The 18,647-nt window shown below is 44.0% G+C and overlaps 1 protein-coding gene across 1 annotated transcript; it reads right to left on the bottom strand.

Moving 5' to 3' along the window:
* Positions 1–317: 317 nt before the first annotated feature.
* Positions 318–18,389, bottom strand: LOC146189399 (uncharacterized). Its single transcript, XM_084604229.1, has 3 exons — positions 17,523–18,389; positions 11,829–11,943; positions 318–5,332 (listed from the first exon to the last, which is right to left on the bottom strand). Exons 1-3 carry the CDS (start codon positions 17,690–17,692, stop codon positions 5,213–5,215), a joined length of 405 nt encoding a protein of 134 aa, XP_084460355.1. The 5' UTR covers positions 17,693–18,389; the 3' UTR covers positions 318–5,212.
* Between the last annotated feature and the right edge of the window lie 258 nt (positions 18,390–18,647).

The raw sequence follows: 18,647 nt of genomic DNA, 5'->3' as shown, positions 1-18,647 counted from the left end.
CTTTTCGCTCCTCAACACTTCGCTTGTTTGCGGCGAAATTGTGCAGAGCACTTGCGAGCCTGCATACTGTGGTAACTTCTGCACCATGGCAAATTTCGCAACGTTACTTACCTGTTGTCGAGCAGTGCATGATGAAGAAACATATTGTCTACATACAGATCGATGAATCGAAACCACAAAAGGCGTCTTCTCAGGAATTCAGACAATTCAAATTTTCAGCTTTCTAAATTAGTGCGGCCTCCATAGTATGCCCGGGTACACTACACTGCAGTAACTTTTCAAACTTTTCGCCATTTAAAGACACAACTTGACAATCATATGTAGTACAGGCTTTATTCGACACTCAAAGCAGCAAAGTGTGGATGATAAATGAAACGAGATTAACTCTTACAGAAAGACAAGGTGCTTAGGTCGTGGTGTGTATATGCACAACAACGATGTACAAACCTTCTTTCCACAGTTCTGTCTGAATAATGGAGTGCCTTTGAAGGCTCGGTGCTCTCATGACAATCACAGATCTATTGAGTTCATGACACGCTCATCGGTTCATGAAATGTGGACTCTCATCATGCACGTTATCACAGCAGGTCACGCCACAGGACAAGACTACGAAGACTTACAAGGTAGGAACAAAAGTTTTTCTTGACAAGTATGATCAAAAAAGGCTGAGAAAGAAGTTGCCTACAAGGTTCATGCACACTGTGCTCTATTCTCAGAGCTTTTCTTTTTTTCATGTATGCCCCACAATAAACAATGATTAGTCCTGCACTAGCCAGGACCGCATACTCTTCATGCAACAGAAAACAATGAAGCATTCATTGTTCGTCCTGGTTTCAATACGAGCATGTTTTGGGTGAATGCCTCACACAATATTTCAATACCACGAAGTGATTTCTGCTGGAAAACAAACAAGCACAAACACAAACTCTCAGCATCTATAGCCAAGTGGATAGAAGCTGTAAGACATCTATTAAGACAAGCCATCTCAGCACTGGCCTACATTCATTTTGTGTAAGCGGCCCTTATATCAGCTAAAGCAGAGCCACATCTGTGTCAATTTCAGTTCCTAGGACTTCAAAACAGGCCCTTGAGTTATTTTTATGCATGCTTGCCAATGCTGATGCGACTGTTGGTGACTGTCAAGGTTACAGCAGTGCAGCTAATTTTGAATATGCCTGCTGATAGCAAATGCCAACTTTCTTTTCCTACTGACGCAATGGCGTTGCCATGTGACCTTTCTGTATGTGAGACCAATTGTACGGCATGCAATATGGGGGGGGGCGGGTTAACGTCCCGTAGCTATATGAGTGGTGCCGTAGTGGAAGGCTCAGGAAAATATTTTTGACCAACTGGAATTTTTACGATGTGCTGACATTGCACAGTGCACAGGCATCTTGCCCTTCAAGCTGCTGCTGGAAACTAAACACTACGGCGCCCAAGTCATTGCAGTAGGTTGAATTCTTAACAAGATGTTAAAAACTCTGGTTTCCAGAAAATCTGGTGTCGGCATTGTCACCCATGTGGGTAAAAGGTCGCAGGCATGGCATGGCAGGTTGCAGTTGACAGGTGGCATGGCTGTGCACTGACTGATCGTCAAGTTGTGCGACAACACGAGACCATGGTGAAGGAGTCAGGCGCTGCCAATTTGGGATTTGCATTAGAGACAGGGAGGCCAGACTGGAATCAAGCTTTCCAGGACTCTTGTGTCCCAAGTTAGATACGCTGCTTCTATGCCATGCATGCATATTCATATGGTTTGGGTAAAGCAGATATTTATATCTACATCAGGTGAGTAGATCTACATCTACATAATGCGGCAACTTACAACTGTATGGTGATGAGTATGTGTGAGATAATAGGGGCACAAATGAAGAGATTAGTGATTAGATTAGTGAGATTATTGAATGCTGCGAATGAGGATTCGCAAGGGTAGCCATGACCGTTGCTGCGTCATTTTCTTAAAGGCAAAGCTTAAGTGCCCCTCAAGATACTTTGTTGGGCGAGTTGGTACTTATTCATTATTAATATAAACAGCGCGAACACAAAGACCAAGGACAAGATAAAAGAAAGCCTGTTTATTTTAATAATGATTAAGTGCCCCTCAGTTTTTATGAGTGTCTGTCCATGCATGCGTGTGTGCTTCTGCAAGAAGTGTCACACTTCTTCGCAAGATTCCGCGAGATCCGGTGGAGTCCATTGACATCATCGGCCATGAGTGGATGTGACGTCATCATAACGTCACACCCAGTCACGATGTCACGTCCGACCATGACCAATGGCTTCACCAAGCGATTCACGCGTATATGAAGCTGACCCTGCCGGGCGTCCGGTCCAGGCATCTGTGCTGTGGCTTTCTTTTGGCGCATCCTCGAACGCTGCACCACACAGCCTACAGAAGCAGGTGCAGTACAGCGTTTCAAATTGGTTTACAGGAAACAAAAGGTGCATTATCTGTCACAATTCTCCACGGAACCTAAACCCCGCTATAAGGGAAGGGCGCTAAAGACTCAACAACCTCCGCACTATAAAGACTTTCATCCTATCACATTTTAGTGGTCCAAATGCCCCTTACAATTTTTTTTCTTAGATGTTCACGTATTTTAGCGGGAGCCAAGTTATGACAGCATAATCAGCGTTTTGATAACAAAATGTCAATCGAAAATGATGACCACAGTGAGAAAGTTCAGAATTAAAACTTTCAAGAAGGTTGCCGTATAGTTGCGATGCATGTACAGGCAAATCCCAAAAAGAGCGATTCATCATTGTTGTGCAATCAAGCAAAGTTACGAAACATGCAGTAGAAAGGTTCAGTCATCGTCTGCAAACAATTGCGTCAGCGTGGTTTACGCACTGGTACAACTTGCAGCCACTGACCGAGTTGCATCAGTCACCTCTTTCTCTAGGTCAAATGTGCACCGATTGTTATAAGTTTACAGGACAGACACACGAGCGAAGAAATTAAACATTTTTGCATTCTGGGCACATTGCTCAATATTTCTGAGCATATGGCTTAGGGGCTACATGAAAGAATGCAGTGAAATTACTTTCTTTGCTGATAATAATTTCCATAAACTAGCGACTTCAGGTATACAATGAAAATAACTCGCGTGGCTAGAAACCTAGCAAGTACACAGGACAAAGATGTTTTTTCCTCAGTAAAGGCCATAATGCTGAAAAGAGCGCACTAATGTATTGCCACCTCAGGATAGAAATAACAAGTACAACTCCTCCAATGCTTTCCATACTTATAACGCGCTAGCTGTAGAGCTTTGGATGGTTACTTTGGAACAGTCAGAACCAAACAATTTGACCATTTTATTAACCTAGTCACAAAGCTTCAATAAAATATATTCTCTCTTCCCTACTCAGAATGCTCATATGGTATAATGAAAGACTCCCCACTGCCAACCGGTGGCTACAGAAATGTCTCAAGAATTTCGAAGGGAATGATCCTCCACCGATGGGTACACAGTGAAGATGTGCTCACCTTTGTTAGGCGGCTATAAATAGAGATTCCGATATGCTAAAGTCGTATAAAATAACTGCAATAGAAACAGGTTATATTTGCAGAGGTGGCATGAATGAGGCTGCTATGTACAGGATGTGTTTTGCCAGTCAGATGCAGCCTACAAGTTGTGCATGTCACAACAAAATGCATTACACATGCTACGAAGCTTAAAGGAAACATGGCTCAAGTGGAATGAGCGAGAATAAGAGCCAGAAATGCCGGCGAAGGTACACAGAGTGCCAGAGTAAGAGGAAAGTGGATAACAGTGCTCACAAGCACCTGGAAACACACTAAGCCGGACAGAGGTAAGCTAGTCGTTAAGTTGTTAGCTAAACATGTGCTATATGCCATATGTCACTGCATTACCACATTTACTCCTGCAACAATTGGTTTGTTCTTTGATTTGTGGGGTTTAAAGTCCTAAAACGAGTGCCATCTACTTGCTCCAGCCAGAGCACGAGTGTTCCAAACACACAGTCCGAACCCATGCTCTCCGCCGGATTCGGGCGCTCTGTCGCGAAGAATGCGGACTGCTCCGATTCTGTGATTGAAATTCACCCATTAGATAGACCGGTTCAATGAACGGAGCCCATATTTCTGGCTGCCATTTTCATCTTCCTTACAGCACAAAGTGGGTAGCTCACAGATGCTAATAGATGAAAATTACGTTAGACCCATACTTTTCCACATCCATAGTGACTTCACCCTGTGCGCTAGTGTTCACTGTCCTTGATCAGTTGTGCGTAGTTTTGCATGTCTCCTTATGGTGGTAAAAGATTACATGTGCAACCTCAATAGCAGTACATGTAGGCACATGATTTGTCTAAAGGTGAGGTCATTAACGTATAGGTCATAACGTGGAGTTCAAGTTTTGAAGCATATAATATACAGGTTCTGGAAACGATTTCGTTTTGTCTTTATACTCCCCACTATTCACCCTTTGCAGTTACAACATCCTCCATATTTGTTCTTTGCCATTAACTGAACTACCAGGTTCAATTGGAATCAATAGCTGTGGCATTTTGTGGCACCAGTTGATGATTCAGATACATAGAACAGTACATGTGCGGTGCGAATCAAATCAAATCAAATCAAATCCAGATAGTAGTTACAAATTAAACGAATCTTTGAATAACCGCAGATCAGATATCGTCAACAATCTGTCTTTTTTCCTTCAAAAATACATAACAAAAGCAGCACCTACTAAATTATACTACCACAAGTTGACCATGATAAGATTACAGCCTTTGCCTGGTCAGCTTTAAAGGCAAAAGTTCTGCACCACGAAAAAGGGGAGTTTAAACGAGAAAAGGGTAAACAATTGCACTCCGGGCACAAAGCACAAAAGAGTGGGGTGGAACTACAATAAGCACTAGGATGAGGACGAGTGAGGCAGAACCAGGGTAATCACTCCTCGCTTCGCAACCCCCTTGTCCTGAAAGAGCCATTTCTCACGACAGTAATCGCTGCCGAAGCAAGATCGTACCCCAATGCAAGTTCCGAGAACCTCATGCCCTGAAGATGAATTCTCATCAACGTCACAAAAAAGGGGTGTGCTCGAGTGGACCAACCTGATAAAACACCAGCGAGGTAAATGGAAAGGCCAACAAGTAAAAACGGACATAGCCGAGCGAAATGGCGAGAGCGCGGTCGGCTCGCAGGGCTGCAAGAATCCAAGCCAAGTCGAGTCACTTCCAAGACGGATCAGGTGAGCTTGTCAGTCTCGGCCGTGTCCTGTGCGTCACCAGGTGAAGTGCAGCTCATGGCTTGCACCGGGTAGAGACCCGGTTGAGAGGGGAAGCGCTGGATGTGCCCTGGATCCCCCTGTGGAGAGAAGGAAGCAGTGAGCACACTGATCACAGAGTGCCTCAAAATTAGTTAATAATAATATGATAATACTAATAATAATAATAGTAATAATTAGTTCAAGGAAGGGAAAGGCACAATATCTGTCACACTTGCTCTGTAGACACCTGAACCACACTTTAAGGAATAGGAGAAAGATGGGACTGAAAGTGGAAAGAGAAAGAGGAGCCATAGTTGGGGGCTACGGTGTAATTTCGATCAGCTGGGGATCTTTAACGTGCACTGACATATTGCACAGCACACAGACGCCTCTTCGTTTAGGCGGAGGCCTTCATCGAAACGCAGTTGGCGGCAGTCAAGATCAAACCCGGGTACTGTAGCACAGTAGTCAGGCATCTTAACCCCTGCACCACCACGGTGAGGCTAACCTCAGAACTGGCTTGGTTTAGTTTATGGGATTTACCATCGCAAAGCGGCTAGGGTTATGAGGAACTCCTTAGTGGAGGGCTTCGGAAATCGCTACCACTATAGGTTCTTTAAAGTGCGCTGACACTGCACAGCACACAGCCACTTTGCTTTTCGCCTCCATTGAAAAGTGGCTGCCACTGGCGGGATTCAATTCCCCCTTCTCGGGCACAGTAATTGAGCACCCTAACCGTTGCACCGGGCCTGAGTGCATCAAAACTAGTTTCTTTACTATGAACAGCATTGCTGAAGACAAGGCTGCCCTTTGAGTTACACCAGCATCGAACTGCAGCTACTCCAACCAGAGCTATGACGATTTGGCCTGAAGAAAGACTGGTTTAAGGGCATGCACATAAGAAAGCATTTACGCATACATACCCACACATACAAGAACGTGACCATCAAACATGCTGCAAATGTCAACGTCAGCTAGTCATTTAGCCCTTCTCTCACTACTCCTTACATACTGATGGCTGAACTCATGCATGTGTGCATGTGTTATCCTGGGGAAATGGATAGTGCTACTCGACAGAGTTGATCAGGTGATGCTCCCAGCAAGTTCACCAACATGGTGACGGCAAAAATCGGAAGATTTTTTTTGTACCGAAAGCTACACTGCGATAGGTTTTCAAGCCGTTGGCATGGCAGCGTGTTGCCATGGCACCATGGAAGGCGAAGAAGAACGCTTGGTCACCCGCAGCTAATGCTTTAGCTCCACATTCGGTTCAGAAGCACTAAACCCTCTTCGTTTGTTTATCTGCACCAAGGAGGGAGGAGGTAGCAAAGTTTCAATATGAAGGTGGTGATGGGGTGGGAGAGCTTCAATTAAATTTTCAGCCAGTGTCCAATGAGTCCTTTTGCACGGACCTTGCAGTAGCAGACAATGCTGGCGTCAAAAGTCCGTTGGAACAGCTTTTGCTTAATGCATGGTACAGATTGGCGGCCCTTCACCAGCACCAGATTTTGGAAGGTTGTGCTGCACGCTTATGAGCGGAACTCCGTTCTAGTTCCAGTTTCAAATCACATTTGCCACCGTGAGATATGCTGACGTCCCATCCACACCGTCATGAACATATCCACATCTTGTGCCAAATATAAAATGCTCGTATTTTCTTGATGTAATGAAACATGGAAATTTAGAAGTATAAGGTGGAAAAGACGCCTGCAAATACCTCTTCATGGGGTTTGATAGCGCCATGACTTTAAGCATACAAGAATTCTAACTTTGCAACTGCATCGGACAAAGGCGGCCTAGCTAACCCTAAATATACAGGCCAGCAACTGCAAAAGCAAACACGAACTGCAAGACCGATAGCAGCTACGGCTTTGGCTCAATTTGGCTTTGATCAACTGCTCAGCCGATGGTACTAGTGCAGCCATTGACGGTCATGCTAGAAATTATGATGCAACTGCAGATTCCGCAAAAACTATTTTTGTGCAGCCAGAGGCAACTTGTTGGGAGATATAGGGCAGTGATCATGCAACTTGCAAGTTCAGTGAAAAGTCGAGAGCCTCCTGGGCAGTTACAATTAGAATTACGATTACGACTGGAATTATTAGGGCAACTGGCTTTCTAGGGTCCCACACTAGAAGTAACATATAAACTATGCAGATGCCGAGAGAGGAGCTTGTCAGTGATGGTTCATAACTGAAAAGAGAGCAAAGGATGAGAAACTCTAAGCCCCGACTATCAACTGCTGGTTTCTATTTAAAGAAATGTAGCAAATATACAGCAAAACCTCGTTAGTGCATGTCTCACATGCCAACGAGAAAACTATGCTCGAAAGAGGTGGTGTATGCAGCTTAAGCAGAAACACTCCAAATAAGACCCGCTGATGTGATCAAGGACGATACCTAGATACGGCACTAATGGAAGCTCAGGTGGGAGCTTTTATTTGTTTGGGACCACGGCAACCTGTTAATTTATGCCGGTTGTCAAAGTGGCCTTGCTGCTACTGTTGCATCCTCTTAACCACTTAAAACACTACCAGACATGACTGGTGAAGTCTCAATCAGGCTGTCTACGTGCATGGCCCTGCAAAACTTAACAGCTTACACAGCGTTACCCTACTACAAAAATTTTGTCTGGTGTTTTACGGCACATAAGCAACTACAGCTACCATGCAGCAAACAAAGGTTTAATGTGTGTGATTAATGAATAAGAAATAAAATTTCTGTTACTATAATTTCTTTAGGACCTTTGCTTCTATAGGAAGCTAAAACCAGATGAAATTCAACAAATGAATGGTCTCCTAGGAGCAAGTTCAGTTCAGTTCAGTCGTTCAGTCGTGTCCGACTCTTCGTGACCCTATGGACCATTTCACGCCACGCTTTCCGGTCTCTCACTATCTTCCTAACATCACATAACTTCATCTGCAGTGCCTCGAGGATGCCATCTAACCATCGCGTTCGCTGCCTACCCCTTCTCCGGCGACCGTCAACCTTTCCCAACATCAAATCTTTCTCCAGCGACTCCTCTCTTCTCATCAGATGACCAAAGTAGCTGAGTTTTAACTTTAGAATTTGACCCTCCAATGAGCAGTCAGGGTGAAAAGGAATGTGTTCATCATAAAATTGCATTAAGTCCTTTTTAGTTTCTTCAATTTATACGCAAATATAGAACACAGTTAAGATCGCTCCACTACATAGCCCATACATACATTTTTCTTTTAGGCGTTGCAAGAATGCAGTTTTCTTTTGTGCGTAAAGTATGCGTGCTCACTGCAAACATGGCTCACATCAATTAAATGAAATGTTCATGATGCATGCGAGAGCTGATTTCATGCAATCTGTTAACTTACATACTGCCTTTTCTGGTGCATAAGACACAGGTTTTTATTTACAAGAAAATATTTACTATCACGTCCCACACAACGGTGCGCCTTATGCATCTTTCCGTGACCCTTGAAGAAACTGGTCTGACTGGGACTGTGGGGTGGGCTCGGGGGGAGATAACCCTGCTCCCTTGCCTGTGATATGAGCACAGCCCAGTCTCCAATAATATGGTAATGCTCTTCGAGCACTTTTTTAACAGGCCTATATGCTCCTTTTTTTTTTCGTTTTACGCAACACTATTTAAACGAAACACAGGCGCAGAGCAAACAGCTTCAAAGCTGTCTAAATCCGTGTTTAGAATAGCTTTAATGCGATGAAAAAGTCTCTGAACGTGAGGGGTGCATCTTATATGCATGAAAATATGGTATGCTCAATTTGACGAATGTGACAAGTAACATTTGGGTGGGGAAAGATGCTGCAGCAGCCAGTGGCTGTGGCCCATCGCTTGCCATTGCTTGACTTGGAGAAAAAGCATGGGGTGTGGAATTCTCAGCAGCGCAGTGGGGCAGGCAAGTACATTTTTCCAGAACTAATGGTGGATATTGCTAATCAACACTTATACCACTTTTCATAATGCCCACCAAGGCGACGGTCATGACTGCACAATAATGACTGCCTCAAGAAACCTACTAATTTTTTTGCTCATCTAAAGCCTTCCCTGAATTCGAAGAATTCAAAGCAGTCAGCTGAAAGTCGATGCTTTGGTGTTATGCGTTTTTTTTGTGCCCAACCTGGAATGCTTGCCGCAGATACTTGCCGACAATCACGCACGGTCATACCCTGAAATTCACTTTAGGGTAATGCTGGCAAAGTGGTTCCTCTAGCGAGCTTCTTCATTACAAAAATAAAGATTGTCCTAATGAAGGCTCAGACACTGAATTCCATGGCAGGCCAGTCCAAAGAAGATTACTGCTGTATGTCTAGTACAGCCATAGTGCCAAATGTAGATATCCAGGTTCACAGGTAGCGGGATGGCCTAAATGTACAGGGCCGTTCGTTCTTAGTGCAAACATGCGAGCGGACGGCCACTCTCTCTGAAGTGCCACTGCATCTGATGCAACAGCAAGGCTGACTAGCCATGCAAGGACTGAAATAAATTGTGCGTAGTCAAACAAAAAGAGTGGCTTGAACACGACTGCTCGCCTCGTGAATGCCAACTCGGAATGGCTCCTGGCACCCATAAGCACAGACATGTGGCGTTCATTATCCAATAGCATTTTTTGCATACCCTAGCGCCCGACTAGGTGCAGCAAATACTGTCCAAGGCATGGCTGTCAGTAATCAAAACTCAAAGAGGAAAAATTTTTCGGGAACTCCATGGAGCTCTAAAAAAAGAAAGGGAGCCTAAAAACTTAATAGTTCACTCGGTAGTCTCAGGACCAAAGCAAGAGCAAAGTGGCAGTTCGAACCAGGCACGTACAAATCATCGTGTTTCCGCTGCATACCCATGCACGATACCAAGGGAAGGAAAGTGTAGTAGGGGGCGGCAGAAAGTCAGGTAGGTGGATGAGTAAAACTGGCGTGCGGGCTAGCTGGTTACAAGAATCTGATGACTTCCGAAATCAAACGCTAAACCACGAAAAATAATGTCAAACTGATAAAGCTGGGCGCTAACCGAGCTAACGATTATCTACCTCAGTTAAAAAACATGCAACAGAAGAAAAACAGTAGAACCTAATGATACTCATTTCGGTACGTAAGGAGACTTAAGTGCCCCGACAGTTTTTTCTTGATGCGATCAAGATATGAGGTCATCAGTTAGTTTGGGCTGTATCAAATAAATTGCCCTGCCCGCACCAGGAAGACTGTACCAGATGTTGAGTAATTCACGAGAGGTAATAATTTCTTTGCAGAAGTTAGGGTAGCCAAGAAGCACTCCACAGTCCGCTAGCAGTTACTGCAACAGTGCGTCTGTCAGCTAGTGCTTTCTCACGTGAGACTTACTTTTTAGCCTGGCGTTTTGGCTTCATGTGCCCGTTTTTTTATTTTTAACTCAGTTTAATTTCATATTTTAATGCTCAGTTTGATTTTATATAAGTCTTACCTATGTTTCTGTTTGCGAAGTTTCACAGGCGAACACATCTGAAGCAGGCCTTCAGCTAGCCTGTTGCATGCAGTGTTCTGCGCAAATCCGTCATTCACCGCTCGTGACCGGCTGTTCGTTTTCGCGTATTTTACGAAGATTGAATCTTCCAAGCAGAATTGCTCAAGCGATGGTGTGCACCCACAGTGGAGCATAGCAGTCACGGTTCGGCCACCACTGTACCGATCACTGGCTCTCGTGGCGCCGAAATGCATACTGCAATGCAAATTATCAGGCCCTTTTTTACTGCCTCCAAGCTACACCAGGGCTGTGAAGCGCACAGTAGTAAAGGGCTGAAGATCAATTTTGAGCACCTAGGAATCTTTAAAAAGTATCGAAATCTCGACACACGGGCGTTTTAGTTTTTCATTCCTATTAGAAAAGTGGCTGCTGCAGTCAAAATCAAGCTTGCATCCTCCGACTCATCAGAACAAGGTCTTTGGTCAGCTGTAATAATCAGCAAACTTCACCAATGTGTATTTGTAATAGAGTGTGCGATCGTGATATGGCGTTGTCTGTGCAATGTATTTGTAATAGAGTGTGCGATCGTGATATGGCGTTGTCTGTGCAATGCGGGCGTGGAGCTTAACCTCCACGATATGATGGCCGAAGCAAAAAGAAAACAAACGGAGACCAACCATTGAAGAACAGTGTGTCTGACACTCCAAAACGAAAAGAAAAGATATTCTTGCTTCAGTGCACTCCCTCGAACATATGATACCATTGTGAATTCTTTAGCTGCTGCGGTGCCTCTCCGATTACGTTTTCAACGCATAATAGGTACCTGCAAAGCCGATCGGAAACGTAAAAAACACAGAAAGGTCTGCAGATTACTTGTTGACCACTATATTATTTCTCTCATAAACCTTAAAATAAAAGGATCGCCAAACCGAGAAATCTCCTCATAGATTACGCACCAGGCAATCTCTCGAACGCAATCCCCCAACATAGCGCTGATTACTCGTTTCGATTTTCCTCCAGTAGATGGCAGCACTTTTGCATAAGGTCTATTGGAGGAATATGGGAGAGGCCTTTGCTTTGCAGTGTGTATAGTCCGGCTGCTGCTGATGATGATGATGGCCCATACACGGCTAGCAGTGATGAAAAAGGCCAATGTGGATAATGACTCGCCTCTCTGGCAGCCTGCTGGTTGAAGAGCTTGCACAGCAGAATGGTCAGAGTGACTCCGACGAAAAGGAACATGATGCCGCTGCCTGTGGCAATGATGCCAATCCATGTGGGTATCCTGCACATGAGACACCGCCCAAGTATTACCAAACAAACACAAACAGGCTAGATGCACTAGTACCTCTCTAGTACCTCAAAAACAAGAGCAGACGATAGAATACCATAAGCAGAGCAAAGGAAAGATGCATTCATCGCACTAACGCTACTTTCGCCAGCGTCAGCAAAAACATTGATGATGCAAGAAACAAGAAAACCATGATAGAATCCAGCTTAGTAATAAGTGGTTCTCTCTACATTTACGCCTTCAGCTATCACAATAAAAATGTCAAATTTGGCCCGGGGACCAGTAAAAACAAAAAATAATTTCTTGAGAATTAGTCAAGGATTTTAATGTAAACAAAAAGCCTCTCTTTTTCTGTACAAGAGGCAGAGATGTCGCTGCAGAGCCTGTGATACTTAAAAGGATATACAGCCTTGTGTTCTCATTGCTTTTGTTTTTTCCTTAGGTTCCTTCAAAGCTACATAGCTTGTTAAAGGATGGCAGAGGTAGTTAGTTTGAAAGCTGTTCTTCATTCAACCTGTTTAGCAAGGCTCATGCAAATCTCTAAGCATATATTAAAGGGGCCAAGTGATCAAAACATGCTGTAAAATTACAGTGAGGATGAAAAGACCTTCATTCAATCATATTAACAGACCTCAGTGTTCTTATTCTTATAAATAGTAGAAGGGTTTGCAATTTTAGCATGCCACCTTAAAGGGCCAATGAAAAGCTGATTACAAAAACTAGAAAACAAGCAAGAGCAATGGTTAACCCATCAGTCGTCATCGCAAAGCAATAATTTTTAAGTTGCTTTATTAGCCCTGAAGATACAAGCGATCGGAAACTATGCTTTTCTCCCCATCAACTCGGCTCATGCCAGCATGCAAAAAAGAAAAGTAAACAAGTTGTGATGACACCCCAACAAGCCCCGTTCTGTGTGCGTCACTTGGGAGCGCCGAATGAGCGAGTGTGCCCAGCAAGCCCATGCGATGTCACATGGGAGGCTTGCGTGTGGTGCACACAGGGATGTGTCTCCCCGATCGGTCGCGAGCGGTTGCCAGAAGCACTTTTTAAAACATTTTTGTAAATTATATGCACCTCGCTAAGCTTTCAAATTTGACTCTAATACTCATAAGGATTTAAGGCATTAGAATATTACCGCAAGCAGCATTTCAAGGGCCCCGTAAGCAACATAAGACAGTTTGGACATATTGTTCTGCAATGAAACTTCGTCGAAACTTAGTCTTGATCAGTACATTCCACTATGTGACCACATTTTGGCAAGGTGTGATCAGTGCTTAAAGTCTGGCTCTATCGAAGGGGGGGGGTCTTTACTCATGGAAAGGGAAATAAAGAGGGAGAGAGAGAAAGCGGCTGGAGGTCTGCTTCGCACATCGTTTTATACAAAATGAGAGAAATTATTTTCTTCCATTGCGGGCTATAGAAGATATATGATAATGGTTTTATTAAAACTCTGCCAAATTGCCGAAACAGAGAACTGTTCTAACCACTAGTGACAGTATTCATGCAGTCCATATATACCTTTGAGCACAGGGGGTCTTAGACCCCTCTTAAAGACTGGTGGGGGGGTCTCGGACCCACCGAGACCCCCCTGACTTTAAGCCCTGGGTGTGATATAATTTATATTGACTTCTTTAGTGTGGGTCACTAAGTGACACTTAGTGACCCACAGTTCGTCACTAAGTGTCACTTAATGACGAAGTCAAGCATGAAAAAGAAAAGAAGAACAGCTCCATTAGCAGCTTTTATGATTTATGCGCTGTTTAAAATGCAAAGTTTTCTTTTTTTAATTTCAGAAAAATTCCTTACATTTAATTACGGGTCATGCTTACTTAAATGCACTTGATATGTAAATGCTGCAAAGTGAATCAAAGGTGGCAATGCTTTTGCATCACCAAGAGAAGCACATTGTTTGCTTCTTACTTGTATTTTGTGAATTTTTCAATTCATTAAATTGTCTCTCAGTACAACTATATCCAATTTCTGTTCTCGGTAAAAGTAAATTCTGCGGCCTTTTCTGGCAATGCTAATGTTTTTGTGGCAGCAAAAGACATTTATAGCAGAGAGAAGCGGATTTTAGAACCTGAACCTTGTGGCATCAACAATAATTATTGCCAATTCGCACAGGTAATCAAACAAAGTAGGTGCACTAGCACCACTTACCCTTGCTATAATTTTCATTTTTTTACGCATTGCGATGCTTGATTTTGGTTTGATATTAAAAGTTCTTATGCATACGATTGAAATATCTGTACATAGTTCATCACTGTTTATTTTCTTTTCATACATTTTCGTGCCAAGAACAAACCCATTTTTGCGATCTGTCTGGTAGTTGTGTATACAGTTCACACTGGAAACGACAGGTCTTTTTTCAAACGTCACATCTAGAACTCTGTTCCACTGGATGGCAACCATATGTTCAGGCATTGCCAGTCCAGTATTGTAGTGATCAGGCAATTGAAGGGTAAGAAAGTGTGCTTGAAGACAAGTGCCCATTACGGTGCGGAGGTAAGATCTACGGAGCATTGCGCATACATGTCTGCTATCCGTGAAAGCTGAGGGTGATTGACGGGAGGAGAAAGAGGACGAAGTTGAGGGTGCATAACAGACATGCAACTGCCCTGCCTGGTGTGAACAACTAGGTGTCAATCAACACTTGTTGCAGGTCGATGGAGCTCTGTTCAACGACCTTCGTAACTCGCCACTGTGAACGTGCCTTACAGGAAACTCCCGGGTTATTTTTTGACATCCATGCATTTGACTAGAACTTTCATCACAAGTTCTCTGTAGTTTTCGTACCCTTTGTGAATGATTTTGCAGATCGATGAAATTCTGTTTAGGCAAAAACGAACTTTATTTTCCCATTTTGTGGCCTCAATAAAGATAATGGACCTTTTTCCGGTAACGTCCTACACATGTGCGAAGCTTCCTCAGCCGCCATTCCTGCCGGGATGCCAGTGGAGGAGTTTGCTGCATGTTTTTCTATTGAAATGAAGTTCCTAGCTTCATCGACGCAACGAACTGCTGCACAATAATTACATGCAATGTTAGCATCTTCTACACTGTCGGAAATGCATGGAATGCATTCTTCCAGCTTGCCTTCCCTTCAAGCGAGAAGGCACAGACAAGTTTGCCAGCATCCTGTTGTCCTGGGTTAACAGAGGAAATGCAGGGAGAAGGTGTGTCACAGTGTGTCCACAGGTGACTCACACGTCTCTGCATAGGCTACGAAAGACCAGCCCTACCCTTAAATACTGCTTGGAAGATAAATTTAACCCACTACTGCAAAAAAAAATTTGTTGAAAACACGCGGCCGAGCCTTGGTAACCTGTCCCGTACAATATACTTTAACTGATGGCCACAAAAGAGGTGTACTGCTGAAAAAGAGTTCATTTACAAGGACAACCTTCCATGTGTGCAAAAATTTTGTTGATATTCACTCTGAGCTTGTTGAACAAAACATTCTTAGCTTCTGTATGGATATTATTTCCAATAACAATTTCAGCTGTTTAGCACGTATACAACAGGTTTTATGACAATATCTGCGACATCATTTGTTGTGCTGCCTTAAGGTCAAAACCCAGTTTTGGTTTCAGTTTCCTGGTTCCTTCTCTTGTTATTGGTTTTTGATTTATCATTCTTTCTTTGTTATCATGAAAAAGCTGTTCATTGCTGCTAGAAGGCAGAGGTCCAAGAGTGTACAGTGACAGTCAACTAATGATGTTCAAAAATTCTCCAGAGCTCCAGCTTAACTGAGTCGCCTCTCATTTCAAATAGGACTACAGTTGTGAATGGCTGCAATGCCACATTACAGGCAACCAAACCAAAGCAGATGTGTGGCCCAGATGACTGCTTTGGAAGACCTCTTTAACGTCTGCATCAAAATGCCATGAAACTTTACCAGCCTTTCAAGTGTGTGTCCTGAGTGCTCAATAAATTCTCTTCTAGCCTATCGATACAATGTACGGGGGCTCCCACTAAACCTACTGCCATTCTCAGTATACAACCAATTTCATAGCTGTGGACAATCTTAGTAAACAGAAGTCACCAGTAACTGCGGCCTCATGAGCTAGGATGGCATATGTAAGTGAAAATATCACAAAACCGGGTTTGAAAGAAAAGTAGTTGTGAACTCCAAAAAGAAAAAAAGAAAAAAAAGGTGAGAAGGCAGGAGAAGGAAAAAAAAAAAAAAAATGTGCGGGCTCAACTTCAGTACAAGCTTCCGGCTAGCAGCTATTCAGAAACCTGACATTTTTTTCTGCATTATAGCAAAACTATAACTGGCTTTCATCAAGTAAAACTGTGACAAAATTATTAGTTCTTTCTTAAATTTTACACCTTTCTTTTATTTCGCTGTATTGCCGGGATGTTACAGAAGGCAGTACAAGGATTTAAATAGAGTCAGGAAGTATTTTCTGACAGTAAGATTCTTTTCCAAAAAACATCCCCCGGGAAACGGATGACGTATCTTGTAAACATACACTCAGCCGAGCCTTCAACTTGTGACTAGTACAAGAGCTAATAAACATAGAGTAGCAGTAACATTGTGATAGTTTATTACAACCACTACTTTCATTGTTTCAAAGCTGATGAAAAAGAGCTCCAAAATCTACTTCCAACAAGCCAAAAAATACGAAAGCTATCATGTGGCCTATTTGAATATCTCCAGTTCAATGATGCTGAAATGAGAGTCTTAAAAATACGCAAAACTACAATGCACTCAAATGATGCAAAATGATCACTTTCTAAATTCAGACCTCTTCTTTAATAGGCTAATCTGTTTGTTCGCTATATTTCTCCTGCCTCACAAGAGGATTGCGACAGCAAAATACACAGAATGTACTATATAGTCCTGCAACCTTTTCATTTTAGTCTATTATATATTTAGGGGTTGGTCGTCTGTTGTGGATCAATGCGAGCCGGCCGAGTCTGAAGTCTTTCCGTCACTGGCTTGTTTTTCCTGGCTGGCACTAATGCCAATGCATAAAAGCTGCCTCAAACATTGCACCTAGTCATACATACGTGAAGCGAAAAACTAAAACTTTCGTCAGCTCACGACAGGGGCACAATCCCCGCGACTTCAAAGCTTCGACGTACAGATATTACGCCCAGTTCGGCCCCATCCGCTTCCCCTACTTTAATTAGGTTTCTGGTCCTGAACTGTTTCTTTCTTGTCCTCATTGCAATCACAAATCTCAAATGCTTCGTTTTCATTTGTTAATGCCTTTTCCGGTCGTTTCCTCGATTGCAACAACCTCATTTTGACCTATTTTCTTCCAATGTTCTGCTGTGTGTGCTATTTTTTTTTTCTTTTTCACATCGTTTATTTGGCATTAAGCCTTAGGTACTACATAATGAACCGTTTCCAAACCTACGACTAGGATTTATTCCTTATCATCAATATAAGATCGGGGACCAACTGACAACAACAATTCGACGACTGCGAAGTTTTTGAGCTTGGCGCGCCTCTTCGCAAGCTCGCCATGCGGAGCGAGCATGCCGAAGAAGCCGCACTAGTTGCGGCGGCGACAACAATCGCACGCGTCGCACACCCGGGCAACGGCGGCCGGACTCACCGCTTGATCGCCTCATCCTCGCGGATGTTGGCCCCGAAGAAAGCCAGCAACAGAACGCCGGTGAGCACGCAGAAGAAGCCGCTGACGTAGCCGCACAACGACAGGTGTGCCAGGAATCGGAACGGCTGCTTCAACTTGGTGACAGTCCGGTACAACTTGGCGAGGACCATCTTTGTCGCACCACTAACCGCTACTGCTGACCAGTCTCGCTGAAAGTGTCGCCGGTCGCCACTACTTTAGCATCATCCACAACTGCCGGCACTGCGTTTTATTTTGCCGTCAAGCGGTGGGAAAGTGTTTCTTCGTTGATAGGCGACTCGACCTGCCTCGATGCAGGCGTAGTTAACTGCGGCACGACACTTGACCCTTTCGTCTCTGCGCTACTTGACGCTCGGAGGGGAGGCGGGGGCCGGCCGAAGGAAGCACAAGGCAGGCAGCGCCCCAAACAAAACAACGCAACGCTGCCAGTGGATCGAACCGACTAGGCTTGAACTTGGGTTGACTTGTGCAGCTCGCTCGATCCGCGAAGAACAAATTTCGGGTAAAGCGCACTTTATATACGGTCATAGAGCTGATACGGTTGCTAGAAGGCTAGAATGTTTAAAGGGAGACAACGCAGTGAACCACATTACATCAGTTATATCCGAATCATTTAAGAGCGACGATAGGGTAATCTCCACAAATCAGGAAGCAACACAAGATAGCAGAATACAAAGCGGCTTAGAACTGACCAATCTAATCTGGAAAAGGGCAGAAAACTAAAGGTACGTCGGACGGACGACCCGGTGCGTTTTTCTTCGGGATACGGCGGACGGACCCGATCAGGTGTTTACGTCGTCGGGAAAGCCGGACGGATCCGGGAGGTGTACGGAGGACGGACCCGATCGGTGGGGTTCATCCGACTACAGTGTACTATAATCCGACGGACCCAACGCATTTTTCTCCGATATGGGCCTTGGGATCTGTCGGGAAAGCCGGACGGATCAGAGATCCCCAGATGTGGTTGGTTGTAACAACTTGGTAGCCATATGTAGCCAAATCGAATTTGGTACGATGTGTGCGAGCATGTGTGCGAGGTGCAAGTATGTAGAACATACTGCATGCGTGAAATGTGAAATTACAAAA

Source organism: Amblyomma maculatum, chromosome 5, assembly GCF_055883805.1.
Source record: "Amblyomma maculatum isolate TAMU_Amacu chromosome 5, ASM5588380v1, whole genome shotgun sequence".
Classification (NCBI taxonomy): Eukaryota; Metazoa; Arthropoda; class Arachnida; order Ixodida; family Ixodidae; genus Amblyomma; species Amblyomma maculatum.
The sequence above is the reverse complement of the archived record's forward strand: the minus strand, read 5'-3'. Positions and strand labels throughout refer to the sequence as shown.

What these genes read in the sequence shown, in the direction of transcription:
- LOC146189399 (XM_084604229.1), bottom strand. Translation starts at nt 17,692, where the DNA reads ATGGTCCTCGCCAAGTTGTACCGGACTGTCACCAAGTTGAAGCAGCCG. An exon ending in GAGGATGAGGCGATCAAGCG is followed by an intron (nt 11,944 to 17,522) that starts GTGAGTCCGGCC and finishes TCTCATGTGCAG; the next exon opens with GATACCCACATGGATTGGCA. An exon ending in ACCAGCAGGCTGCCAGAGAG is followed by an intron (nt 5,333 to 11,828) that starts GCGAGTCATTAT and finishes TTCTCTCCACAG; the next exon opens with GGGGATCCAGGGCACATCCA.